This window comes from Pseudorasbora parva, chromosome 4 (assembly GCF_024679245.1).
Source record: "Pseudorasbora parva isolate DD20220531a chromosome 4, ASM2467924v1, whole genome shotgun sequence".
Lineage (NCBI taxonomy): Eukaryota > Metazoa > Chordata > Actinopteri > Cypriniformes > Gobionidae > Pseudorasbora > Pseudorasbora parva.
Genome location: NC_090175.1, coordinates 30668868 through 30696468, shown reverse-complemented (window position 1 = coordinate 30696468; position 27601 = coordinate 30668868). Strand labels below are relative to the sequence as shown.

The 27601-nt window shown below is 37.6% G+C and overlaps 2 protein-coding genes across 6 annotated transcripts; both read left to right on the top strand.

Moving 5' to 3' along the window:
• The first annotated feature begins 200 nt into the window (after positions 1-200).
• poglut1 (protein O-glucosyltransferase 1) lies at positions 201-14272 on the top strand. Of its 3 annotated transcripts, none has more exons than XM_067441549.1 (11): positions 201-240; positions 3848-3935; positions 4046-4189; positions 4274-4409; positions 11370-11491; positions 11657-11716; positions 11795-11894; positions 12105-12163; positions 12282-12449; positions 13006-13062; positions 13366-14272. In XM_067441549.1, exons 1-11 carry the CDS (start codon positions 216-218, stop codon positions 13520-13522), a joined length of 1116 nt encoding a protein of 371 aa, XP_067297650.1. In that variant the 5' UTR covers positions 201-215; the 3' UTR covers positions 13523-14272. The 3 variants fall into 3 exon arrangements, with proteins under 3 accessions (XP_067297650.1, XP_067297647.1, XP_067297648.1); XM_067441546.1 differs by lacking the exon at positions 201-240 and adding an exon at positions 3315-3465 and having other exon boundaries at positions 3845-3935; XM_067441547.1 differs by lacking the exon at positions 201-240 and adding an exon at positions 3322-3465.
• A 535-nt stretch (positions 14273-14807) lies between these two features.
• timmdc1 (translocase of inner mitochondrial membrane domain containing 1) lies at positions 14808-26664 on the top strand. 3 transcript variants are annotated; one of them, XM_067441551.1, is made up of 9 exons: positions 14808-14904; positions 15439-15498; positions 15689-15910; positions 18878-19043; positions 21980-22068; positions 23163-23230; positions 23346-23424; positions 26223-26333; positions 26429-26664. In XM_067441551.1, the coding sequence occupies exons 3-9, from the start codon at positions 15696-15698 to the stop codon at positions 26574-26576; spliced, it is 876 nt and encodes a 291-aa protein (XP_067297652.1). In that variant the 5' UTR covers positions 14808-14904; positions 15439-15498; positions 15689-15695; the 3' UTR covers positions 26577-26664. The 3 variants fall into 3 exon arrangements, with proteins under 3 accessions (XP_067297652.1, XP_067297651.1, XP_067297653.1); XM_067441552.1 differs by having other exon boundaries at positions 14887-14904; positions 15439-15559; XM_067441550.1 differs by lacking the exon at positions 15439-15498 and having other exon boundaries at positions 14820-14904.
• The last annotated feature ends 937 nt before the right edge of the window (positions 26665-27601 follow it).

Genomic DNA, 27601 nt, shown 5'->3' with positions numbered 1-27601 from the left:
CCAAAGGACGGTGCTCTTTTGACAGTCCAGTGTCCCCATCACTATACTGGGGTGTTAGGACCCACACAGACAACAGGGTGAGCACCCCCTGCTGGCCTCTCTAACACCTCTACCAGCAGCAACCTGGTTTTCCCATTTGGTCTCCCATCTAGGTACTGACCAGGCTCAGCCCTGCTTAGCTTCAGTGGGAAACCAGTCTTGGGCTACAGGGTGATATGGCTGCTGACAAAGAGAAAACTGGTAAGGGAAGCAGTCAAGAGGCTTAACAGCAACATGTCATCCATGATTAAAACAAGAATATCTGCCAGTGGCCTTAAATCTACTTAATTTCAAAGGGAAGTTTGTATAACTCATTTACTGTTATTATGTTATTATTTTAAGCATAAATTATTATTATTATTCATTTTGTCCAATTTCCCACTTCATATTAGCCTATCTCAAGTAGCCTTAATGTATCTAGGCCTATTAAACCTTAATTTGTGCAGATTTAAATTAAGACTTGTTAAGAACTGCAGAATCCATGTCATATTAAAAGGTCCAAAGCACCACATTATATACAAAAACAAAAAACTACGATATGGGCCATTCTACAGAATTGGTGCAAAGTCAGAGGTGGAAACATCTTGAAATTTTTTTTTTTTTTCACAAATTTTGCATGTATGCAAATTGTATAATATGCAAGGAACACATTTATAGTAATTGTGCAGTTAATTCTCATACTGTATTTTCAGAAAATGCTGAAATATTTTCATTCTCCCCAAATTTGTCACTACCGAAACACAATAATATATAATTTATTAAGAAGGCTTATAATGACCTATTACGATTTTTTTGCATCTACCTACTAAAAATATTTTTTTTCTATTTTTAAAAAATATTTTTACAGGTTAAATCAATAATAATTACAATTTTAATAATATTTAAAGTGTAATTTATGAGATTTGTTGAATTTTGAATCCAATCTTTTTATGTAGAAGGCATAAAGTTTATCATACTGATTCTAAACATAAGGATTCATTAGTTCACATATGCATTAAACCAACCACTGTCATAACATATTATTTGATAATTCAATATACGTTATTTTTGACAAAACATCCCACGTTTCGGTTGTGACAGCTCATTTTCGGTAGTGACAGTACTGTTTTGGTAGTGACCACAATACTTAAATTGTCATAGCTTATTCAGACTGTCAACATTTTATGTTAATACAAATAACTAACTATGTTGCACATATGCAGTCAGCACATATTGCAGACACATCTGACAGTAAATATCTGATAAGAACAACTAGAGCTATTCTATACTTTGGGTCTTGAGGTGCAAGTGAGACGAGGTATGCACAGATTGTTTTACCTAAAAACGTCTTACAATGTAGATTGTTTCAGAATCACTGTTTTATTTTTACAAAATGTCCATTGCAATAGACATCAGAATTATTTAAGTGTACAAAATGGTCTCACTTAAAAATGACATAAAATGGATTCCATCTATAGCCTAAAATTAGAGTAAATTAAGGAACAAATATAACCTCCATTCCAATATTTCATGTTAATTTTGAAGTGAGTGAGTGAGTGAGTGAGTGTGTGAGTGAGTGTGTGAGTGAGTGAGTGTGTGAGTGTGTGAGTGAGTGAGTGAGTGAGTGAGTGAGTGTTGAAATGCTTTGGCAATATGTACCCATGTATGTCATGCCAATAAAGCACAATTGAATTGAATTGAGTGAGTGAGTGTATGTGTGAGTGAGTGAGTGAGTGAGTGAGTGAGTGAGTGAGTGAGTGAGTGAGTGAGTGAGTGAGTGAGTGAGTGAGTGAGTGAGTGAGTGAGTGAGTGAGTGAGTGAGTGAATGAGTGAGTGAGTGAGTGAGTGAGTGAGTGAGTGAGTGAGTGAGTGAGTGAGTGTGAGTGAGAGTGAGTGAGTGTGTGTGTGAGTGAGTGTGAGTGAGTGAGTGAGTGAGTGAGTGAGTGAGTGAGTGAGTGAGTGAGTGAGTGAGTGAGTGAGTGAATGAGTGAGTGAGTGAGTGAGTGAGTGAGTGTGAGTGAGAGTGAGTGAGTGTGTGTGTGAGTGAGTGTGAGTGAGTGTGAGTGTGTGAGTGAGTGAGTGAGTGAGTGTGTGTGTGAGTGTGTGTGAGTGAGTGAGTGAGTGAGTGAGTGAGTGAGTGAGTGAGTGAGTGAGTGAGTGAGTGAGTGAGTGAGTGAGTGAGTGAGTGAGTGAGTGAGTGAGTGAGTGAGAAATGTAATTCTCCCTGTCAAGTTAATTATATAAATTAACATTACTGGCAACAACCTAACAACACTTCGCTAGTATCATGGACTGCACCTTTAAGTAATTGTAATGTGATGAGGTTACAGAATTAAAACTTGCATACTAAACCACTACTAAAACATACTACAATACTAATGATTTGCATAACTGTACTAAAATGTAGTTTAATTATCAAAATAAAGGATTATTTGTTCCCTTTTGTCACTACCAAAACAATGATGTCACAACCGAAACTTCAAGATTTGTTTCGGTTGTGACTGTTTTGGTAGTGACAATTTTAGATATTTTTGAGCCTTGTTCGAAGATGCTAATCAGCACACGGTTAGCAATTACTGGTCAGAACAGATATACACATATAAAAACTAAATTTTATGGAATAACATCCAAAAAAGTGTTCTTAATCGCAGAGAAAATGTGTTTGGTAGTGACATTCCTTAAAGTTACATACAGATTTTCAGACTTTAAAACACAATTACATCAAAATGATGGGACAAATCTTTTCACCAAGTAGCATATGAGAGAGAGGGACATCAAAAAATTAGGGGAGTGGTTAAAATCAGTCTCAGCCAGTGGACTAAAACATTCACTGTTTCGGTAGTGACATGAAAATAAGGGACACATTTTTTTACATACATTTTCATGATTTAAAAATAAAATATAAAATGTATATTTTTTTATACTTCATTTTTTTAAAACAATCAAAAAGATATGTTTAAAAACAAGAAAGAAAAAAATTACAAAAAATGTTTCAATATAATTTTCACAAGTTGAAATTTAGATGTTAGGGTTTGGGACAGCCACCTCCCAATGTAAAGTACCCTATAAATTATGATTTTATATATATAAAGCTTATTGATATTTGAAATGTTATAGTGGGTTTCAATAGATAATTGAAGGATCTTAGTAAACATCTAAGATTTGAATAATTAAATGCTTTTAAAATGTGTTTTTTTGATGTAGGACAGCAGTTTGCACCAATTCTGTAGAATGGCCCATATATGAGTGCAATATTCTTGAGCCGAGACGGGGACATAGGGCGGGGACTTCTAATCTAGTGTCAGACCATACTAGTACATTGATCGATTTCTCCTCAAATCGAGGCAGTCACAGTTAATTGATGCAGAAAAATGGAGCTGCTGTGGCTGCTCATGCCGTTTTTCATTCTTTTGCTGAATGGAGTTGAATTTTGTCTTTCTGATAACGGTGAGAACTTGTAGAATTTTGTTTTGATACTGACAATTATCTGTCTTTCATATTTTTTTTAAATTATTAACGGTTTAATTTATTAACGTGTCTGTGATTGCGATATCTTAGCATTAGCGTCTCTGTAAAGTTAGACCAAGCAAATCTGTCTAATGTTTTTTGATATTCCTCTTTTGAAAATGCAGCATGTCTTTGCATAATTGTCAGCGTCTGTGTGTTTAGGCTAAATATTAAATCAGCAGAGACTGTACACCTTTTTAAGTTCACTGTAATTCAAGTTTTTAATGTTGAGACACGTCTGAGACTTTTTCTGAACGTTCGTTTTTGTTTGCAATTTATGCCTTTGGTCTGTCTATCTGTCTATTTGTCTGTCTGTTAGCAGAACGTTGGCAGTCATTCATCAGGAGGATCACAGAAGCCACTAATAAATACCAACCATGTAGTCAGGAGAATTGCAGCTGTCATCTGAGGTCAGAAAATATAAAGAGTATCTTACAATAGAATATGCATAGCCTATGCGCCTGTACAGGTTGAAATACTGTATAATTTAGACTTTCCTCCATCACTCTTTTGATTGCAGTGTCTTAAAAGAGGACCTTAGACCATTTAAAAATGGCATATCTGAGGGGCTCATGGCAGACACGATCCAAAGAGGTGTTGGTACGCACTACCAGATCATCGGTAACAAGCTGTACAGAGAACAAAGCTGCATGTTTCCAGCAAGGTTGGTGAAGTGAATTTTTTTGGTAGTCATGATCCTGTCATATGTGCAAAGATGCATAGGTATTAGCCTATCTTTTCTTTGCAGATGCAGTGGTGTTGAACACTTCATCCTAAAAGTGATTAACACGTTGCCAGATTTGGAGGTGGTGATTAATGTGCGTGACTATCCACAGGTTCCTGAATGGGTTCAGCCAGTCTTGCCTGTACTTTCCTTTAGTAAGGTTCGTACCCCCTCTACCCCAACAAAGTGCCAAGAACAATCTACTTAAATTGATTTTATGGTATATCAGTAACTTGACAATATTAAGGCAACAGGGATGGAAATTTACTTTTTTGTCCACCTGCCTTTGGATGATTCGTAGTCTTTTATGGTTTCCAGTTTTAAGTTTTTAGTCCCAACAATGAAACTATTCGTTTTGGCATCTTCTGAAGCGGGTTGACGACATACTGAGCAGAACATTGTCAGAGATGCACCGAAATCAAAATTCTTGGCCAAAACTGAAAAAGAGAAGACCAAGGCCGAAAACCAAAACACTGAAAGAAATTATGACAATTATTAGTACCTTTGCATTTATGGCTAATGCTTTGACTGTGTAACTTTACAAAAAAATCAAGGCATTGCAATTGCATAAATTAATATTAAAGCTTCAAATAATAAATAAATTACAAATTATGCAAAAAATAATTTAGCACATTGCAACAATGCGCAGGATAAAATAAAATTCAAACTAAAATGACCTCACTCATGTGTATATTAAATAATAATGTACAGGCCTACTGGCCTGCAGAATGTTACAAAAATTGAATAAAGTACTCAAATGTAAAATAACTGCATATTTAACCGAGGTACGTCCACGGATCTATTTGGGCATCCAGACATCGCCATGTTTAGTCTGCTTATTAAAGTTTTTGCCATGATCTCTGTATATCCTACAGCCAGAAGAGGTCAGAAGAGTTTAAATGAAAGATTAATCCTTATTAAACTTACAAAAGCTATTCAATCAAGAGCAGTGAGTGATGTCCTTTTGTTTGACATTAAATAGACAGCAGTAAAGGCTACTGCCCCTTTAAGACCTAATGCAAGGATATGCGTTGTCTTTCTCGACTGTATAAATTTCAGGATACTCTTCAAGATGGACATGTTGACATACTTTTTGTGTGAGTTTGTCCGTTTAAGCACAAGATTTAAAAGAGAACTCAATATTTGCGCGCTGTGAGACGAGTGTGTGCTTTCGGATGATTGCACAGAGACAGATCTTCTCACAGCGCGCGCGAGTTCTCATTCGCGTCTTCTGGCTCTACATCCGGGTGATGAAGGCGAAAACGACTGGTCATAGTCATACATAAGGCAGCACTCACATGCATTGAACAAAATTTACAAAGAGGTGAAACAGAAGCAATTTTTATTTACCCGCAACTGTCGCCTGTAGGTGAAGCGAGTTTACCTGCCACACCTCAAAATCACCTGCATTTGGCTGGTGGCGGGTGCTAATTTCCATCCCTGTAAGGCTATTTACATTTTTTTTGCCCCCACCTTCAGATTACTAACACTGACACATCCCTGTTAAAACAGCTGATTACTAACTGCATAAATCTGCACACTTCTGAACTAGTAGTACACTTTGATTTTTATTACAGCACTGTCTAGACAGGTAGTTGGTAGTTTGTCTTGGGAATATGGTCCCTCTTCTTTGCTCCAAATCTATTAAATTGCTAGGGCATTTCCTCTGCACAGCCCTCTTTAGGTCCCCCACAAGATGCAGGTCTGGGTTTTAGATGGGTCATTCCAGAATATTAATCTTTCTTTGCTGAAACAATTCATTTGTTGATTTGAATGTTTGTTTTGGATTATGGTCATGTTGAAAAAGGTGAAAGTTCTCTTCATTTTCAGCTTTCTAGTAGATGCCAGAAGTTTCTGTGCCAAAATCAACTGGTACTTTGGAGCTATTCATAATTCCCTCCTACAGCTGAAGAAAAGCAGCCCCAGAGCATGAAGCTACCACCACCATGCTTCACTGTGGGTATAGTGTTCTTTTGCTGATGTGCTGTTGTTTTTGTGCCAAACATACCTTTTACAATTTTGGCCAAAAGTTTGATCTTGGTCTAATCAACACATTTTTCCACATGGTTTTGAGAGACTATGTCTAGCCGGGCTTGGATATATTTTAGTCCGAAAAGTCTTGTCTTGCTACCCTGCGCCATAGCCTTAGTTATATAGTTATCACATGTGCTTACAGCCGATACTTGCCAGAAAGAGCTGCAACTCTTTTAATGTTGCTGTAAGCCTCTTGTCAGCTCCTCTGACCAGTTTTCTCTTTTGTCTTTTGGAGGGACACTCTGTTCTTGATCATTTTATTGTTGTGCCTTGCTTTCTCCACTTTTGGAATACTGTCTTCAACGCGTCTAATGCCTTGAAAAAATATTTTGTATATTTGAATAAAATTAAATGATAATGAAAACGCAATCCTATATTTAACACTTGATTTAAAGCAGCTAAAAGCGTTTTTTTTTAAAAACAATAGCGCAAAATTGTCTTTCTAATATATCAGTATTGATACTAAATCTATATAATAGATGAAAAATAACCAGCCTCAAAAGAAAACTGAGTTGAAAACAAATCTATTAAGAACATTGAATTAAATTTGTTTTCAAGAATTAATGTAAAAAAGCACTTTCTAAGTGCTTCATACTCACTATAGTAGTTTGTATATCACATGGTGCAAACTGGCGCAATGAAATCAAAATGTATCAACATTAAAAATAAAAATAAAAACTTGTTGCTGATGGTACTTCTAGAATAGGAGGCTGGTGACCTGAAGGTCATCCCTTTCTGTTGGTGTCAAAATGAGAAATGCACAATGAAATAGCATATAAAACATTAGCTGTCATACATCAACAGTGAATAATCAACATTTACAGCATTTATTAATCTTGGTTAATCCTGTTAATATTAGTTTAATGCATGAAGTAATGTTAACATGCTAAACATGTAGTAGTATATTATAAATGATTATTGACCTAGATTAATTTTGTTCAGCCAGGTTACTTTGTGAATGTTGACGGAGATCGTTTTATTGTAAACATTCATATTAATAATATTCATATTACTTTTACTAAAAATAATATTCCTAATCTCTTTATTCTTTCCAAACTCAGATAAAAACGCATGTGCAAATTTTATCAAAACCTAAAGCAACCTTTTAGCAACGTTTATGACTGGTCCGGTATGGTCTGTTGGTTCACCTTTTTCATCTCTTTTGTAGGCAAAGTAATGCAAAATGTATCTTTTACCACCCTCTTTATTAATCAGTTTGGGGTGTGTTGAGCACCAGATCTCGGCATGGGAAAGGGTGTGCTTTGCCTAGCCAAACATCTGCCATGCCCATCCAATTACAATTTAGGCACAGATAGTGTTAATCTGTTTTTTTTTTCCTACCAGATGGGTGCTGTGTGTTGAGAAGTTTGATGAAGGGCTGTAAAATGCCCCAACCAATCAAAAAAAAAAAACAAAAAACAGTTTTTTTATATTAGCTGAAAGTGCGTTATACACTCACAAGGTGGCTTATACACTCAGTTGCAGAAAAGCAGAGGGTGACAATCATATGAGCAAAAACTAGCATAAATATTTTGTGCTACAGTTCAGTTGAAACTCTCTTCTGGCTTTCTGTTAAAATTAATGGATTTGGGAAACTGTCTGTTTAAATAGCAAAACTGAAATAAGAATATGCTGTATGTTTATCTTTTGATCAGTTAAGGGCCATTCACATAGAACTTGTTCCCTTTCGAATTCGGTTCACTCCACATTCTGTCAGTAGCTGATGATGCTATGGGGAAACACCTTGTCTGCGCGAATACTGAAGCCCTATGAAATCTTGCAGGTGAGAATTCGCCTGCCAATGGCATTAAAGCGTGCAAAATAGAGGCGGGCTCCTCTGCTCTGTAAAGAGACGCTGAATGCCATTCCCTTCTTTCTCCTTCAGACAGCTACACTGTCTTCAAGAAGCCATCTACAGTATGCCATCGAGCTAGTATGCTGCTTACTCAGTGGTACGCCAAGTACAAAGCACAAAAAGCTACAACTACTCATTTATTGACACATTTATATGACGCCCCCCTGAGAATGGCAGTCTGCCTTACATAAAGCACAAGGTGCTTTGGTCGCTCGCTCAATCTCATAACGCAGCTCCCCGCTTCAGTGCGGTGACTTGCCATGTACAGAGTACAAAATGCTCCAGCCAATTTGGCTGCTCACTCATTCACTAACCACTGATTCACATACGCCGAAGCTACCGCTGTTCATACCCTGGTGCTGTCGCCGTTCATTGCCTTTTTATGATAAACACTGTCTGTGCTGCTTACACTAGACACTGTATACACTGGCGTTGCCGTCGGTCATAGCCCTCTTATGATGATGTTTTCAGCATTCTTCCTCTGCACAGTGCTCTACTGCAACTGTCAAAGTCCTGCCTCAGCCCCATAGCTATGAAGAGAACTCGTGGCCAAAACGCAATCCATCCCCAACACAAGGAAAGTGCTGCGTAGCATTGTAGACACTTCAACAGTAAAGTCTACCCGTTCTTATTACCATTTCGGTTTCCCTTCCCGTTGCAGGCGTTGTGTGGTATGACCAAAGCTGAAAGAATACAGAAAGTGCTTCTATATCAGAACTCTTTTCTCTTGTACGATAACCCCTCTAAGATGGGGGAAAATACACAATTCAAGACAGTTCTTTCACCCGTTTATAATATCTGTCGTTCAAGCTCTAAATGCCCCCGTCCGAGTGTATTATCAGAATGCTCCCCCTAGACTGTTCACGCAGAAACCGATCCTCTCGGAGTTTGGCCGGAGGATTGTTTATATCGCATAGCATCTGGAGAATGCCTGCTTCAGATCACCACGAGTGTTTCTGAGGTTGCTTTATGGGCACAGCGTACCACTTTACAGTCCCTTCACAGTCCCAATTAATGTATGAACACAGCTCTCTCCCCTCTAAAATGATTGGAGTTTGCGTGTTGAATGATCAAAATCCCCTGTTTAGTGAGTGAAGCTGGGCTTTATTTTCATGTGAGCCCACCTTTCACAGGGGCTCTCTCAGACTGTAATTTACTCTTTCCGGAGTTTCCGCCTTTAAAGGGTTAGTTCAGCCAACTGAAAATTAGCCCATGATTTACTCACCCTCAAGTCATCTTAGGTGTATATGACATTCTTCTTTCAGATGAATAAAAGTTGAGTTATATTAAAAAAGACCTGGCTAATCCAAGCTTTATAATGCCAGGGATTGTTGTTCTGTTTTTGAAGTCCATAAAAGTACATCTGTCCGTCAAATAACGTACTTCGCGTGGCTCCGGGAGGTTAATACATGCCTTCAGAAGCACATTGTAAGATAAATATCCATATTTAAAACTTTATTAAGTAAAGTTTCGGCGATCGCCTTCCGTATTTAGTTTATGGAAAAAGTGTTAAAAGTGCCTATGCAGTTCAAAGGCTTACGCTACCAGGTATGCTCGTCTGACGTTGCGTACGCATCTTGAACTCCGAGAAGGCACTTTCAACACTTTTCCACGGGCCGTGATCGGCCGGAACTTTAATGAATGAAGTTTTAAATATGGATATTTTTCTTACACAAGTGCAACAGTTTGCTTCAGAAGGACTTTATTAACATCCTGAAGCTGTGTGAAGTACGTTATTTGACGGACATTTTTATGGACCTCAAAAACAGAACAACTATCCCTGCCATTATCAAGTTTGGATTAGCCAGGACTTTTTAAATCTATCTCAACTTTTATTTGTCTGAAAGAAGAATGTCATATATGCCTAGCATGACTTGAGGGTAAGTAAATCATGGGCTAATTTTCATTTTTGGGTGAACTATCCCTTTAAGAGTGCTTAGTGCCATAAGTCCATTCATGGTATTTCCTCACTACTAAATATTCCATGGCCAACTGCAGTGCGCAGAAGTCACCAACCAACACACAGACCTCCAAATTTTGTGTGGCCTTCAGATTAGCTGTATGGAATGGGTTTATATGGCTGAGAAGCTGCATCCAAGCCTTACACATCAAGTACAATGCAAAGTGTGGGATGCAGTGGTGTAAAGAAGGGCGCCACTGGACTCTAGAGCAGTTGAGACGTGTTCTCTGGAGTGACCAATGTTCTCTGTCTGACAATCCAATGGATGAGTCTGGGTTTGGCGGTAGCCAGGAGAATGGTACTTGCCTGACTGCATTGTGCCAAGTGTAAAATTTTGTTTTTGGATTATGGTGTTAGGGGATTATGGTGTTATGTTGTTTTTCAGGGGTTGGGTTGTTTTTAACCCTTAGGTCCGGTGAAAGGAACTCTTAATGCTTCAGCATACTAAGACATTTTGGACAATGTCATGCTCCCTACATTGTGGCAACAGTTTGGAGATGGACCCTTATGCAGCATTCACACAGGGCATCAGTGTTAATGCTTCTCATTTACTTTGAATGGGTGACGTCATGTATTGTCAAACTGAATTGTGGGTTCCGTTGCACCACTTCACTCGCGTTACAAGTGGCAGAAGTTTAAGATTTATCAACTTAAGCATCAACGCAGGTGTCATCCAATCAGATCGCCCTATGCAAATACCCTAGAGCAGATGCTAGCCAATTGTGTTCATGCAACCCTAGAGCAGACGTGTGATTGGCTGTTGCCACTATAACGGTCGCATCAGCACGAAGCTTCAGCCAAGTCAAGCAAAAACTGCTTCAACATGACTGCACCAGTGCACAAAGCAAGTTTACTGTGGAGGAACTTGACTGGCCTGCATAAGAGTCCTGACCTCAACCCAAAAGAAAGCCTTTGGGGTGATTTAGAGTGGAGACTGCGAGCCAGGCCTTCTTGTCCAACATGCCTGACCTTACACGTGCTTCTAGAAGAAATGGTCAAAAATTTCCCATAAACACACTCCTAAACCTTGTGGAAAACCTTCCAAGAAGAGTTGAAGCTATTAAAGCTGCAGATTATGGGCTAACTCCATATAAAACCCTACGGATTAAGAATGTGATGGAATGTGACAATTACATTTTAAAGGCATCCCAAAACATTTTGGCAATATAGTGTATATCAATATTTTGATATTGTATACATATTGTATTAAATATGTATTAGTCAGGCTCTAACTGTATTAAAGTGTAGTTATACTTTTGTTCACTCTTTAGACGCTAGAATACCAGGATATCATGTACCCTGCATGGACATTCTGGGAGGGAGGTCCTGCTGTATGGCCCATCTACCCCACTGGACTGGGCCGATGGGACCTGATGAGGGATGACCTGAAAAAGTTGGTAACAAATTAAAATATTTAAATTCTTTTTCTCATCTCAACATCTCAGTATATTATACAAATTCAGATTTAAGAATGCTTGGGAGTATACAGAGGTTAAACTACATTATAGTCAATTTAAGGCCATTAGATGTATTCTAATTTTTAGTTTACACTCTTCAGATCAGCTGCACGATGGCCCTGGAAGAAGAAAAGCCCAAAAGGATTCTTCAGAGGCTCTAGGTCTGTTGTGTCTCCAGCATTCAGTTTAATGCAGAGTTGTTTTCAGCAAAAGCTGATCAGTTTTTCCAATGTTTGTAGGACCAGTTCAGAGAGGGACCCTCTGATCCTTCTCTCAAGAGAAAATCCTGACCTTGTGGATGCAGAGTACACCAAGAACCAGGCCTGGAAGTCTGAGAAGGTTTGTTTTCTCTTTTAATTTTTCATTTCATGCCAACCCATTAAATTTAGAAGAAATTTGCAATGAGCAGTGTACAGGGGCCAAAGACTTGTAAACATGTATCTAGACTAAACTTGAAGTGCTTTAATATTTATGGAAATATCTCAATCAAAATGTATTTCTGCTCTAGACTTTACAGAACTACTGTTTTGTTTTTTGTTAAACTTTTAGGACACTTTAGGTAGACCACCAGCGAAGGAAATTCCCCTAGTTGACCACTGTGAATACAAGTAAGACCAGCCTCATTTCTGCTTTTGCAAGAGCTCTAGCAGTGAGCCAGATGTCTGTCAGTGAACCAGCATTTAAGATATTTTGTAAAAGATTGTCTGTTCCCTTGATCTTTCTCAGATACCTCTTTAACTTCAGAGGTGTTGCTGCTAGTTTCCGTTTGAAGCATCTGTTCCTCTGTGGCTCACTGGTTTTTCATGTTGGGGAGGAGTGGCTTGAGTTCTTCTACACTCAGCTCAAGCCCTGGGTTCACTACATCCCTGTCAAGCAGGACTTGTCTGACCTCAGGTAACTTAAAGGGTAGCTGATATCCAAACTTTTCCCTTTGTACCCTTGTTATTACTACATTCAGATTGTTTTGCATTTACATGGCTTTAATTCTATGAGCTGAAGGAATTAAAGTTTATTTTTGCAGAATAAACGTAAAAATCGTTCACTCAAATACTAGTACAGTATTACACACAATACAAAGTCCCATTTCAGCACACTGGGCTTTACATAGTTGGCATAAGTCCTTTAATAAAATCCAAAAAACTACAAGGTTTTAGTTTATAAAAAATGCATGTAAGCAGATCTAGCCCATGGGGTTCCAGTCTAAATTCATGCTCAAAATATTTAGCATTTCACAAAGTATGTTATGCCAAAGTGCCAATTTTGAAAAATGTTAAAAGTCTACGATTAGGGGTATATGTGTAATCTATGTATAGTATTTTAATCTGAAAATGTTATTATATTTGTATTTATTTATTTATTATATATATTTGTTTAGATGTATTTGTTCTGTCCTATTTTTCTGGACCTGTTGAAAAAAATGTAATTATCATTTTAATTTTTTGTTTGTTAGAGAGCTGCTTCAGTTTGTGAAAGAAAATGATGCAGTGGCAGAAGAAATTGCTACAAGGTAACAGTTTGTTAAGTCTTTTAATGAGTTTATTCTCTTAATGCTTTGTCAGGCATATACAGCTTTAAATATATAGTTCACCAAAATCATTTACTCACCCTCATGTTGTTCCAAACCTGTTTTAAATGTTTCTTCTGTGGAACATACAAGAAGATATTTGTTTGGTTACAAACATTTTTCAAAATATAATCTTTTTTGATTAAGTAAATGACCGTTTTCATTTTTGTATGACAAAATGATTTTGCAACATTGTCATCAGGTGCTGATACTTAAACTGATATTCATGACTCTGTATTTCTTTAGGGGTCAGAACTTTATTCTGAAACATCTCCGTATGGAGGATGTGTCTTGTTACTGGGAGAGATTGCTCACTGACTTCAGCAAGCTGCTCAAATACAAACCTAAGAGAAAATCAAACTACAATCAGATCATCCACAAACCCAGCCGATCTGAACTCTGACTTGAAGAAATCTTAATGAGGAGATCATTCTCCTTTTCTTTGCCTTTATTCTCTTCATCCTTTTGAACTTCACAATTGCCATTTAAACTGGTATTAATCACTGAATAGAGCATTTAGAGGCAGATCTGTGTAGTTAATCCAGTGAATCCTGACAAATGTCTCTATTTTGCTCTAAGGTTAAGACTGAAGGGAAATCAATTAAACATGTGCTTTAAGCTCTTAACAGCAATCTACATATTTATATATAAAAAAGTCCTGTCTAGACCCTTATGCATATTGTCAGCAATATTGCACATCGGAAATAATGGCTTTGGTGGAAGTTCTTGGTTGTTTGAGTACTGTACATTTCTCTTTCCTCATTGTTTCAGTGCATACTTTTTTCCTGTGAGATGTTTTCTTAGTTTGTAAAAAAAAAAAAATATTTGCATTGTAGATTTATGGGGTTACTTTACTTAGTGTTTTTAGAGGTAGCGTAACGGACCGGTTATTTAAAGATTCAAGACTGGAGCTGGTTCAGAACATCCTGTAACATAACACAATTTTTAATACATTTGGTACATGAAAAATCTGATTACTTTGATCCAGTGCAGAATTTTTTTTCTTTTTTTTTAAAGGAAATATCCAGGTCCAGATTATTAGTATTTTTGGATTAACTGATACCAAGTTTTCTAATAATTTGTATAGAAATGTAACATGTTTTCTATGTCACTATCAATGCAACAGTACCAGTAAAATCTCAGTACAACAGTATTAGGTAGTCTGATTCAACACTAGAATCAGATCTTCAACATCTTGCAGTTGATGTGTAGGATGCACATCCAAGTGCCACTAGAGGAACATTTGAATGCAGAATAGAGACAAATTGAAACTGAGGTGTTGAATATGCTTCAGTATTTCTGTAGAAAATTGTCTTGACTCATGATATGAAATTGTTTTCATTTTTGTTTATCACCCAGATGGTGTGGAGCAGATCATGGTAATTTGTCAGTAAAGATAATCATCACCAATAAAAGTTATTTTGTATACCACTACAAATGATTTATTTTCATTTAAATGTTTATTTCTTTCATTGATTTCGACAATGGAATAAGACCCTAGAACTATTGAGGTTGTAAGTGTCTTCAAATTTAATGACAAGTGTTGCATTTAGAACATAATTGTACATTTAGTTTTTGCCTTTTAAACATTGAGCTAACCCCTTAATAAAAAGACATTAGAAATATATTTTTCGAGCAAAACTGATCACATTTATTACACACGAAATCGTTTCGAAAATGTGGGTCCTCCACCACTAGACGGAGCAACCGGACTCTTGTGTGTAAGGAAGACGGCGAACATGTTGACATTGTAATGGACGCTGAAGGAGTACTGAATGAAAGAAGGTGAGATATGTCGGATCTTGCGGCAGAACAGGAGTTATTAATGCTAAAAATGTTAAACAATTTAAGTAAATTTACGTTGATGCTACCTTTTGCTAATGTGCGTGGAGTAAGTTAAGGAGTCAACTCTATTTGTAAAGGCGTACGTTAACGTTACGTACGACTAGAATAAAGCTTGTTTAGAATGTGAAACATAATTTGCTCCTTGTTTAAGGTATTTAACTTGCACTGCACCTAGAGAAGCTGCCCATATCGGACATCATACATTTGTCCCTTCTCAGACCCGACAAATGCGATAAACAAAAAACAATTAGCGAAGACAAGCGCCGACGATGTGTCTGTTGCTGAATTGGTTATTTTAAACATTCTTCTCTGCTCTTGTTTAGAATGTTTAATACTACTTTGTGTTTGACGTTTTGCCTACCTTCACCGTAACATTCACTATGGTTTGCTAATGATTTGAACATATTGTGGCGTGTCTTCGAATGTACGGCTGGCATAACGTTAACTTGACTTTTTTCTTTCTTTCTTTGAAAGGTAAAGATCGCATTCTTCACAAACCTCCATCTCTTAAGGGGTCGCGGGATATTATTTCCGGTAACAGACCCTTTATTCCTCTGTGATGCAGAAATTCTTTTTGACAGCTGCGTTGCTTCAGGTGTTAAAATGTAGCCTGTGTGTATGATTCTCTGTCATAACCATAGGGCATAAATGTCACTGTGGATGAAAGTGCATAAACGCGATCTTATACCTCTGGCCTTATTTCTCTCATTTAATGAATTAACAGCTTGTTGATGTGTACTGCAAGGCGGCAGGATTTATGTGGAGGGACAGATGCAAATGGACCCAGGGGCTCACATCTGGGTCCTCTCAAGGCTCTTCTTGGGTTCACTCTTCCTTGCGTACATGCGTCTGATGGTACCTCTGCACAGACCTTACCACACCACATAGGCAAGCCAGAGTTCCCTGACTCAGGATGGGACCGCATCAAAGATCTTTTCAGCAGGGGGTAAGTAGTGTCCGACGGTCCGTAATTCATCTACATAGTATTTATTATTGAAATGTTTTGTATTCATGTGCTCTTGTAATTCTTAATCAAAATAACTTCCATTCCCTTCAGAAGCAGTGTCTGAAATCGCAATACTCTCTTGAGTAGGTGCTTTAATAATTACAAAATATGTTATATGTTGTATGAATGTGTGCAGTACAGATGTAATCTGGATAATCTTTACCCTGTTGTCACTATCATGTGGCATACCAGTAGCAGTAACTTTTGCTTTACTGGACTTCATAAATCATCTCCCATTGCATCATGGGATAGTAAAGTGTCCGTTATATGCTCTCAATCTCACCGGGAGAAGTAGGTAATTCAGGTACTTTTTGCCTACTCTTTTATGAGTGCTGTGAATTCGGACCAAGCCTGCAGTGCCCCTCTCAGAAACTTAAGCTTTTGCGCCTCGATCGCCCCCCTCTGACCGGTCACAGTATAGTTGCCCCGCTGTGTTTTCTAATGGACGCGAGGCAAACAAAACAATAAAATTACACTTCAAATATTTTCCCCCCAAAGTAAGATTATATCATTGAAGGCAGTTATCATCACAATGATTTCATTTCAAGGGTTCATTTTTAAAATAAGTTTAGTTTTAGTTAGTTATTTGATGCTATAAAAACGGGGAGTGTGACGTCAAGATTGATAGCTGAGATCAACGTCTTCTCTGAGTTAAGTTGTCACTGAGGGACTAAACTGACTTTTTTTTTGGATTTTTGGGAGCAGATTGGAGCTTTAGCTTTAATTTCTACATTTCCATAACTGTTTATTTCACACCAACATAATTAATTGTTCTGCATCTGTGAGAGTGTGGGCGGGCTTTTGATATTGCGACTATACTTCCTGCTGTACTTCCTGCTTTCTACTGCCCAAAGTTTGCTGGCTTGTCTGCTAGTTTATAATATTATACTGTCAAATATGATGTGCAATGTGGCCTATCGTGATGCTATTTGATTAATATCATACAGACATACTCTTAGCACAAATTGTATATGTAAAAACATTAGCAATATTTCAGCAAAACTAAACATTTCTGTAATTCCTGTGTTTTTCTTTTATTTATACAAATAAAATAAAATATGACAAAAGGCAAACAAAAAATAGGGATGAAAGCCAAAATATAAAATACCATGAATTAATTCATATTTGCCGAGTAATCCACACTTTTGTAGAGGGGGTCAAAATAAAAAAATTCACCTGATAGACAAATTACAGGAGTAGGAAAATAACCTAAAGATGGCAGCATCCATATTTAATTTCTACACAGATATTGGTAGGTCTATTAGTGGTTTCATGAGTACATTTTTAAATTGGGCAAAAACGGGTACACTTTGCTTGCATACAGCTGATTTTGAAACTAGGAATATATATATTTTTTTCCCCATTACAAAAATTGTACTAATATACTTGCCAATCTCTGTGAAAACATAAACGTATGAAGCTGCCATCTTTCCAAAGTCTTTCCCCACTCTTCTTATTCATCCATGGTATTTAAAGGTGTCATGAACTGGCTTTTTTTTATTTTTTATACTGTTGTCTGATGTCAACTAATGACGTTCATGTGGTTTTTACATTCAAAAACATCATAACTAATAAGTAATAGGCTATTTTCTACACTGGTTTTAAGGCTCTCTTCAAAACGCTGTGTTTTGACGGGCGTGCCGCACTTGAGACTTGGAAATAAATGTCTAGGATTGGATAATATTTGCATATTTGGATAATATTTGCATATTTAATAAGCTCAGGTCTGCTGTCATATCTACCTCCTGTCAGTTCAGTTCACATGAGGGAGGGGTTATTTGAAAGCGGCAACCGGACTAATTCAAGTATGTCTTTATCAAACAAACACAATGATTTATTTCTCATCTACCTGCGATTGATTGGACTATTATTTTTGTATTACATGGCCCACATGATTGGTCGATATAAGCGCGAACTGCGCGCACACATACACGTGCACACCCTTAAAATGTCACGAAAGAGACAGCAGAACAAAAAGAATATTACGAGATTCATCTGCGATGGGCTTCCGTTTTGGAAAACGCACAGCTCTGGGACGCTGGGCTTTGCGACCCCTGGCCCATATGCTCTTTTAGACACTTACACATAAGCAAAACGATTTATATCAATGCAATACTATTACATAGAAAAAAAACACGTTTTACTCACATAAGTGTGTTGCAACATTCCTCCTGTTGGGTCCAATATAAAAGAATAGTATTGTAACTGTGAGATTTGTTTACAAACGATCCTGAGGTGAAATAAGTGAACACCATGTCTCCCCCACGTGAGCTGGAACTTCATTAAAAATAAAGTTCAACCACACATTCCTAATATTAGGATCTAAAGGAAGCTTATGCAGCGACTGTGTTCTTCCACAACCAGGAATAGCGCAGTGTCTTGCTATAATCTTCAGCTTGTTTATTGCTGCTGCTTGCGTGATCCCATGAGTCGGTGGGCGGGGCTACTGAACTTCACGAGCTTATTATTCTGTAGAGGCGGTGTTTCGTTGCGCACTGACATCAGTAGAAGCAAACATTCATTTTCTGGGCCTGGTGTCTATAAAAGCTTTTCTTTTGACTAACAAGGATGTTTTCAGCTCTGAAACTTACAGGATAATCTTATATTACCATGACCTTTTATATATCAAAAGCTCAAGGGAAAGTTGATTTCTCAATTCATCACCACTTTAATATTTTGGCTTTCTTCTTCATTTATGCCTTTTGGGCTCAGATATGTTTTTTTGTGTGTTTGTTTTTGGCAACTGTAATTGTTGCAGGTGAAATTTTGTTAATTTACTTACTCGTATGTACTTTTCACCCGTGTGTGTGTGTTACCGTTTTGTGGTCGCAGATAAGAGACACTCTTATGGACTATGTGGGCATGGTGCATTTGCTTGTCTTTAGTTCTGTTCTGCTCTTCACACAGTGAAGGTGGAATGTACGCAGAGGAGTCCAAGAATATAGTGAAGTGTGGAATTGCTGCTGCCATAGTAGGGATGGTCTATGGAGGCCTACCAGGAGCCAGACATGCGCGTGAGAGATTTATTCAGCTTAGCCAGGCTGAAATGTACCAAAACAGGGTGGATGCAGTGGTAAGACACAAGAAAGAAGCTGAATATATATTAATCTGTTTGTAGCAGAGTCATGTTTTGTTCATGCAGATATCTGCTCTAATTTTCCATTTTTAAAGGCTTGAATTGCTTTGTTTTACAACCGGTATATTTGTAAAGCTTATTATTATTCTTATTATTCTTATTATTATGAGGCGGCTGGACAATAATTCAATATCAATATATATCGCGATATAATTTTTTTCAATAACGGTGATATGATTTTTAAACACATTTCCGATATTTCGATATGACTGACGTTCAGCGCGCAGCCATCAGAAAGAGCAGAACACGATTGGCTTCTTGCGTGATGACGTACTTTATTTGTAAAATGATGATACATTTCCATAACTCGATGAATTTTAAATGATGGATTCTCCTGAAATGGCCCATATAGCCCAGAAGTAAATGCGATTTAGCCTAATAAATAAAAAGGATAGCACATTATTCATGGATGTGCATTTATTGCATGTTTAAAACTACAGGACATGTCTAAAATGCATGTGCACAGTTAAGTTAAATGACTTGGCTATGTTCAAATAAGTGCTTTTGCACAGAATGTACGAGGCAAAATAACCACAATATTAACAAAAACAATAATATAAGAGTGCGCAGTTTATTTGTCAATAAGATGTGCGAGCAAGTTGCGTTCATTACTATAGCAACATTAGACTCGGTCATTAAGCTGTACTCCAGTCTAGGCGCATTTTCTTTCAGTTATCAATGGATTAAAGAAAATAGAAAATTAAAATAAGACCCTCACATCTGCATCTGTAAGCAGCGCTCAAAACCTACCGTTGTGGACAACAGAACCATTTCACAATTTAAAATTATGGAGTTTTTGTGTGCAAAATGTAGCAAACTTGTCCACGATGCAGGATCACAGAAGGAAACAATGACAATAAACACTATTAAACTAAGTGAATGAAAGGTATAGTAATAATCAGCGATATGCGTTCACATGGCTTGATTTGAACATTTCATACATATAAAAATAAGTAGTTAGAATTAAGTTTAAGGGACGTCATCGCGCAATGACGCATAAAAACAGCTGAATTGCTTTATTTTTAACTCTTTATTTGAAACTAACTGTTCAAAAGAACATTTTGCAAAAATTAAATAGACTTCCAATCATTATTAGTAAGCGAGAGAGAAGTGAATAAAGAGGAGTCGATTCCCCGCGGTGGTCGACTCTCGATTCCCAACGCCTTGGAATCGAGGAATCGATTCTTTTTGGAATCGATTCCCAGCCCTATCCCCCACATCTGAGTTTTGCGTGGCGCATTCGCACGGGATAAGCAAAGCCTGTGATTTTACCCGTATTTACTGACTTCTCCCGGATATGATGTCAAGACTTCGTTGTTGCTGTATGAAATCATAAACAGGCATCGATATAGTTTTGATTATTTTACAGTAGCCTAATAAATAAATATAATTTCGTTCAGTTAGTGAACAAACGCCATGAACTGAGCTCAGACCAGTGGCAGTAATCAGATTTAATTTATCACGAGTGAAAAGCTGACGATATACGGCGGAAGATTCAGTTTCAAAACTAAATGTAAAAGCGCCTATTTAAACAAGATTGTAATTGTACTATACTGTTCTGTTATGTTTTTCATTAAGAACAGTATTGATGTTAATATTAAACACACCATTCAATCAGATTACTCCCAAATTGATAATCATTCTAAAGTGAAAGTATAATCCATGTGGGCGCGGCTGCACGGGAATTCATAATGGTGCGGATTATGAATGCAGACTTTATTCTTTGTGAAAGATAAAGATAGAAATGCTCACAGGAAGAAAAAGCTTGTAAAAATGATATACAATCCGCCTAATCCTGGCCAAATCACAGAGATGTCGATTCGCACGGGAATAATATTATCACAGGACCTCGTGTTCGGTGAAATATGGGAGGTAATTTGCGGGGGAATTTTTACTTTACAAATTACAGACATGGCCGATTCGCACGGGATTAAGATCACAGACATTCTCTGCAATTATTACAAATCACCAGAGGTCCCCAGATAATACGAATCCCGTGCGAATGGGGCTGATATTAAACTTCAGGTTTCAGTGTGCTGAAAAATGTGCCGGAGAGGTGCCGACTAGGGGTGTAACAATACATCGACATAGATGCATCAATCTAATGTCTAACAATACGATGCCAAGCGTTACAAATAATCCATGTAGACTATTTATGTATGAGGCAAGTGGCACATTTGTTTTAATACTTTCCACATTTGCACACAATGTCATGTATTAACACCAATGCGTTCATTCTCGTTTAAATTACCTTTCAAAGCTTGTGAAAGACGGTCAGACATGGCTTCACGAAAATTTATCATTTTCTCCTGTTTAAAGCCTTGCAAAAAGCAGCGTGCACTCATCTCAAACAGAGCACAAATAGGCCACTGAATTGAGTCTTCTTTTATTTATTTTTTGTGCATCAGTAGATAAAGGTCTATAGTTTTGCATAAAAGGAGAATATAGCGCTATGAATCGTTCTTCGCTGAAATTTAAAACTTAAAAGAAAATGCTCAATAAACTGTGTCTGCGAAGTGAGAGTCTTGTTTATTTGACGGTGATTTCACATTTCTTGTTCGTATAAAGGCTAAATACAAATAAAAGGTGAACATTAATTTATTTGTACCGTTTTTATTTCTAAAATATTATATAGTTTTATAGGAGGAGGTTTCATAGACTTGGCAAATTAATTTTTCAGAAGTTTGTAGGTACAGAAATCCCTTGTGGCAGTTCTTGGTAGTTTTTCTAAAGCTTTTATATAGTTCATATAGATATTGAAATTATATCGTATCGACCAAAATTAAGAAATATATCGTGATATAAATTTTGGCCATATCATCCAGCCCTAGGCTTAAATATGCAAATACTAATGTCCAATTTTGTCTTACCAGCGCTCCGCACATAATGCAGCTATTCGTGGGTTTATGAGCTTTGGCTGGCGTTGGAGCTGGAGGGTAGCAGCATTTGTGACCCTGTTTAAGTAAGTATAGAATTGTAGCCTAGAAATCTAGACGCACCCTAGCAGCAGCAAATCTAATCTGCCGCGAGTATTGTCTAGCAACTCTTAATACAGTTCTGAGCTGTAAAAACCAAATTCTGGTCAGGCCAATCACATTGTACATTGTGTATAGAGTCTGTGGGCGGGGCTTAACATAATGACGGCTGAGTTGCGCTTGCTTGCTACTAGTAAACACAGAGGATGTCGAACAGCGGTCTTTCGAATCAGCTTTGACCGTGATTTTGACCCTGATTTCAAATTTGTGAATCAATTTAATTATACTTTTGAATTAACTTAAAGAAAAGTCTTAATTATAATTTCAAGAGCACTTAAATTTGGGAACAGAAAAACAAGAATGGCAATATGGCTTAATGTGATGATCTTCTGTTGATGAATTATAATATGTGTTTACCTTACAATGTTTATGTCAACTAAAAACTCATCACATTTCAGAGAAATTTGCCTTAATGGGTTAGTTCACCCAAAAAGGAAAATTATTTCATTAATTACTCACCCTCATGTTGTTGGACACCCGTAAGACCTTCATTCATCTTTGGAACACAAATGAAGATATTTTTGTTGAAAGCTGATGACTGAGAAAGGCTTCAGATAGGCCTCCATTGGCATTCAGTACATTTACACTCACAAGACCCATAAAGGCACTAAACACATCGATACAAAGTCCATCTCACTACAGTGGCTGTACAATAATTTTACAATGCGACGAAAATAGTTATTGTGCACACAAACATCTAAATAACGACTGTATCCACCAAGTTATTGTCTTCCATGTAGGTCTTGGACGTGAATTCACATCATAGCGGTGCTCCTCCTCGCTTCCGGGTCATGTATTCGAACGGCGGATCTGCTTCATATTCTCGTGCATGCATCAAGTTCACCTCAATAACTTGGTGGATAAAGTCGTTATTTAGATTTTTGTGCGCACAGTTAAAAGATCTCAGAAATCCTTGAATTTGAAAAACCCCTGCAGATATAAAGCTGTCAGTTTCAGCAATAATGAAACATGCTTTATACTATTCAAATATATAAATATGTATTTTTATTTTTTTACACAGCACTGTAAATACTGGTTTGACAGTTTATAGAGACAAAGATGCTCTGAGCCATTTCACTGTTGCAGGAGGTAAGTTCATAAACTTAAACTGTTTGTTTTCTCTGGACTTTAGTAGTTTTCATTTTTCATTGAATTTTTGCTTATACTAAGATGTCAAGAAAGAATGAAAGATTTATGTGTTTAGCTGTAACAGGAGGATTGTTCAGGCTGAATCTTGGACTTAGAGGACTGCTGGCTGGTACAGCCATAGGAGCTGTACTGGGGTGAGTAGAACTCTGAGAGAAAGAGAGAGAGAACTATGACTAGTCTGTGTGTGTTTCAGGTATTCCCACCATTTTTTGGTCATCATAAGGAAACCGGCCTAGAAATCATACAAAGTAATGTTTTTTGAAAATGTAAAAAAAGCATAAGTTTACTGTGATAGGGTTTAGGGTTAAAGACTCGAATATAAAGTTTGTACAGTATAAAGTTAGTCTATAAAATGTCTCCATAAAACATGAAAAACCAATGTGTGTGTGTGTGTTCGCGCATCTCAGTCAGTCAGTATCAGTGCTGTGCTGTTGCTCTCTCTGGGGAGATACGTCTGCCCTGCAGCAACACTGCCCTCCCTCCTCCTCACACTTCCCATCTATATTTTCATCCAGTCTGAGGGCATTCTGTGAGTCAGCTGTGGCCTCCCCTGTAATCCTCTGTCTTGCATCTGCATCCCCAGCCAAAACAGCTCCCTTCCCCCCATTTTGCTCTTCTCCTCCAGTCCTCTTTTCCCTCTTTGTTTTGCATTGCCAGAGGTACCCATATGCTTAACAGAAGACTGTGATCGAACTACCAAGCTAGGCTGCATTTTGTTGTTGTTGCTATTTTCCTTTTTTCTTTTTGTTTTTAAGTTCATTAGTTCTTTCCCTCATTCTTGTTCCCCCTTTCCCTTTATTAACCCAGATATTATTAAGTTAAAGGTGTTTCACACAACTGCTTAGCATTGCAAACAGACTTTATTACCGTTTAATGGTACAACAAGATGGGCAGCAAATTGAAAAAGAGCTATATATAGTACAGCATGATCTACATAGTGTGAAGGTAAATACAGTAACATGCTCACTTTTATTGGACTTGGAAAGCGTAACAAAAAATAAAACAACATCTAAAAGTATGTATTTAAAATGTACAACTCGTATGAACTGAATTAAAATAAAATGAATGGCCATACTTTTTTTGTTTTAGTGTTGGATACATGGTGTATTATAAAACCTAAAAAGGCCACTAGATAACACTAGACTGTGTGAGAAGACAATTAATGCTGTTAAAAATAATAACAGTTATTATAATAACTTGTACACAATATTGCTTCACAATAACAGACAGCCCTTTAAATGTTAAAATTAAAGTTAAAAAACCAGAGACTAGAAAAATTAAATGTACAATACAAATACATACAATAGAATTAAATTAAAACATCAAATACTATAATATTTTTTTTTAATATAATCCCCATAAATCAGAGGCAGTGTTTGAAATGCGCTGTTTCAGATTTCCACCTACTGTGATGTCAAAGAAGGGGCAAGTCCTGCCCACGACAGGTGACAGTCTTCCCCAGACTGGTCTCATGAAATGGCGTATATATGACATGCCAATTTGTATGCCATTTTGGCGTGCTATTAAAGGTAAGGTAGGTAAGAATGATCTAAAACACTTTTGTCCAAATTTGTTTAAACTCTCTTCATATGTCAATACATAATTAAAATGTAAGTACTCTGAAAAAGAGAGTATAAAAATCGAGGACTCTAAACTTTTTAATCTGCAATAAAAACCGCTCATTATTTTCGTTCGGGACAAAACAAGTGATTGGCTTGGGCGACTGTCACTCTCTCTCGCTACCATGGCTACCACCCCTTTTGCTACAGGATCTGCCCACATGAGCACACCCCTAGGAAGAGCAAAAGCATTCAAAATTCACAGTGCCGGGTTTTGTAGTCAGCAAAGGCAAACAATGCAAAAAAGGAAGACAGTACAAGAAAAGGCAATGTACAAAAAGTCTTTGGATAGACAAAGAAATCAAACGCAAGTAAATATCGGCGTGGCTTTCCAATGGTGGCGAGAACTTACGGACCTCAAGGGGCTGAAAATGATTCCTTGATGGCTGTATTTCTGCTGGTAATCTTTCATTTTGATTATACATTTGATAGCTCAAAATGCGTACAGAGAACACTCCAGTTGGCTTTAGAAAGTTGCGTGTATGTTTACGCAAAGTCATGATGTCATGTCTGCCATATTAGCATAGATCCCACCCTGAGTGAGCTGCACATAAGCCAAGCAATCCTGACTGGTCTGCGGCTATGCAGCCCCATATGCAGCAAATTGTGATGCACTGTATTCTGACACCTTGCTATCAGAACCAGCATTATCTTCTTGAGCAATTTGAGCTTCAGTAGCATGTCTGTTTGATCGGACCACATGGTCCAGTCTTCACTCCCCACGTGCATCAATGAGCCTTGAGACCTTATCACAGGTTCCCCACTGTTCCACTGTTCCTTCCTTAGACCACTTTTAATAGACCATTGCAGACTGTGATCGTCTAGCCATTACAATTTGGCCCTTATCAAACTCATTTAAATCTTTGCGCATGCCAATTTTTCCTGCTTCTAACACATCAGCTTTGAGGGCAAAATGTTGACTTGCTGCCCAATATATCCCTCTGAAAAGAGTATCCAAAGCATAAGCTGTAAAGGCTCTGCCCTCTTATGGAAAGAGGATGGGGAGCAGCAGCTCATTTGCATTTTAAAGGTACAAAAACTGTTTTTGCTCTCACATCCAAATAGGGGCAAATTGGACATGTTATAATATTGAAATAAATGGTATTTTGAGCTGAAATTGGACACCAGAGCCTTGTATTACATCATAATAGGTCCCCTTTCAAGTTTGTCAAGAAATATTCATTCTGTTTGTTTGGTGTTTATACATTTCATATATATATATATTGGATGTGTATTTTGATCGTCTCTGCTACATATTCAGTAGAGACTCTTGCTCATGTGATATGTTCTTCCTAATTCAATTAATGTTACAGGTTGCCGGCTGGGGTTTTAATCATGGGTCTGCAGAGGCTTGGGGGCGAGACTATGCGTGATAGGAGGCGACGAGAAAGACGAGAGTTATATGAGCTGAGAGTGGCTGAATGGTTAGTTCCACCAAGAAAACTGAATTTTTAAATGTACAGATAAATAGACACTTATCCATTTGAACAGATAATTGAGCTGATATCTGATATTGCAGGAATGATCGTCTAAAGCTTACAGATGATCTTGTTGGAGAAATGAGGAGTGAGAAACATCAGAACACTGATAATGACCTTCAACGAATAGAGGAGCTGCTCAGTCAACCAAGGAATGAGAAGGCAAAGGCAGTACTATCAGAGACTTAGGAGTTCTAATGGAAAAAATCTTTTTGGTCCCCGGGATGTTTAATCCTTAATCAACAGCATGTAAATAAAAATAATTTGCTAAATACTATCTTGGATGTTCTGTGTTCCTGCTACCTGCTCCCATTATTTGTGCCAATCACCATCATCAATGTGAGGCTTATCTTCACTTAATATGTTATAAAGTGCATATAAATGTCCATTTGCATATTTATATAATTTGAACATGCTTCTTCCAAACTTTAACATAATTTTACATGTTCACACTTAGAATTAATCACAGTAAAAACGACCTAGGCTAGAATACTATATTCATTCTCCCTACTTTCCTTCTCTGCTATGACGAGAGGGTAAAGCTCAAACAACACTGAGGAAGAAGAGGCATGTGCCATGTCCAAAAGCTAGGGAGGCCAAGGAGAGGCAAACCAAGCGCACTTGATCAAATCCCCTGATGCTGATGGAATAGATGGACATAAAATGGGTAGAGAAATTAAGTTATTGAAGAAAAACGATAGGCTCTTGATTTGATTTTTAAGGATGCGTGCAAGAGAAGGTGTGATATAAAGAGGCGGCCTTGTGGAATTATGTGCATCACAAAATTAAACTGGCCGGAAAGTTTAGAACAATTTGATAGGGATAAGGCTGTGTATGCGCTTACCAACAGGGACAAGTCGCTCTTTTCACATCACCTCCCTCTCCAGGCCGCAAACTGACCAGATACCAAGACAGCTAGTCAGCTGTCTTGTTTTGGGGTCCAGGTTGATATCTGACATTAAACTGGTATGGTTGCAGAGAGAGGTACCATATGGTCACATGAGAATTATAATACTTTATGGTATGGATCCATGTCAGATTTCGGTGATTTGTCTCAAGAGTAAACTTCCTCCTTAGCAGGGGGTGGGACGGTTGTGGTAGAGAAGTTGGAAATGAATCGATGATACCACCCCACCAGTACCAAAAAAGATCAGTCCTCCTCCTTCATCTTTGGTCTTGGGCTGAGTCTAACAGCTTCTTTGTGGATCTTGTCA

Excerpts from the sequence above, each read along its gene's own strand:
- poglut1 (XM_067441546.1), top strand. The coding sequence starts at position 3,390 with ATGGAGCTGCTGTGGCTGCTCATGCCGTTTTTCATTCTTTTGCTGAAT. Across the intron at positions 3,466-3,844 it reads ATTTTGTCTTTCTGATAACG|CAGAACGTTGGCAGTCATTC; the intron begins GTGAGAACTTGT and ends TCTGTCTGTTAG. Across the intron at positions 11,717-11,794 it reads GGATTCTTCAGAGGCTCTAG|GACCAGTTCAGAGAGGGACC; the intron begins GTCTGTTGTGTC and ends CAATGTTTGTAG.
- timmdc1 (XM_067441550.1), top strand. The coding sequence starts at position 14,873 with ATGGACGCTGAAGGAGTACTGAATGAAAGAAG. Across the intron at positions 22,069-23,162 it reads GCATTTGTGACCCTGTTTAA|CACTGTAAATACTGGTTTGA; the intron begins GTAAGTATAGAA and ends TTTTTTACACAG. Across the intron at positions 26,334-26,428 it reads GAGCTGAGAGTGGCTGAATG|GAATGATCGTCTAAAGCTTA; the intron begins GTTAGTTCCACC and ends CTGATATTGCAG.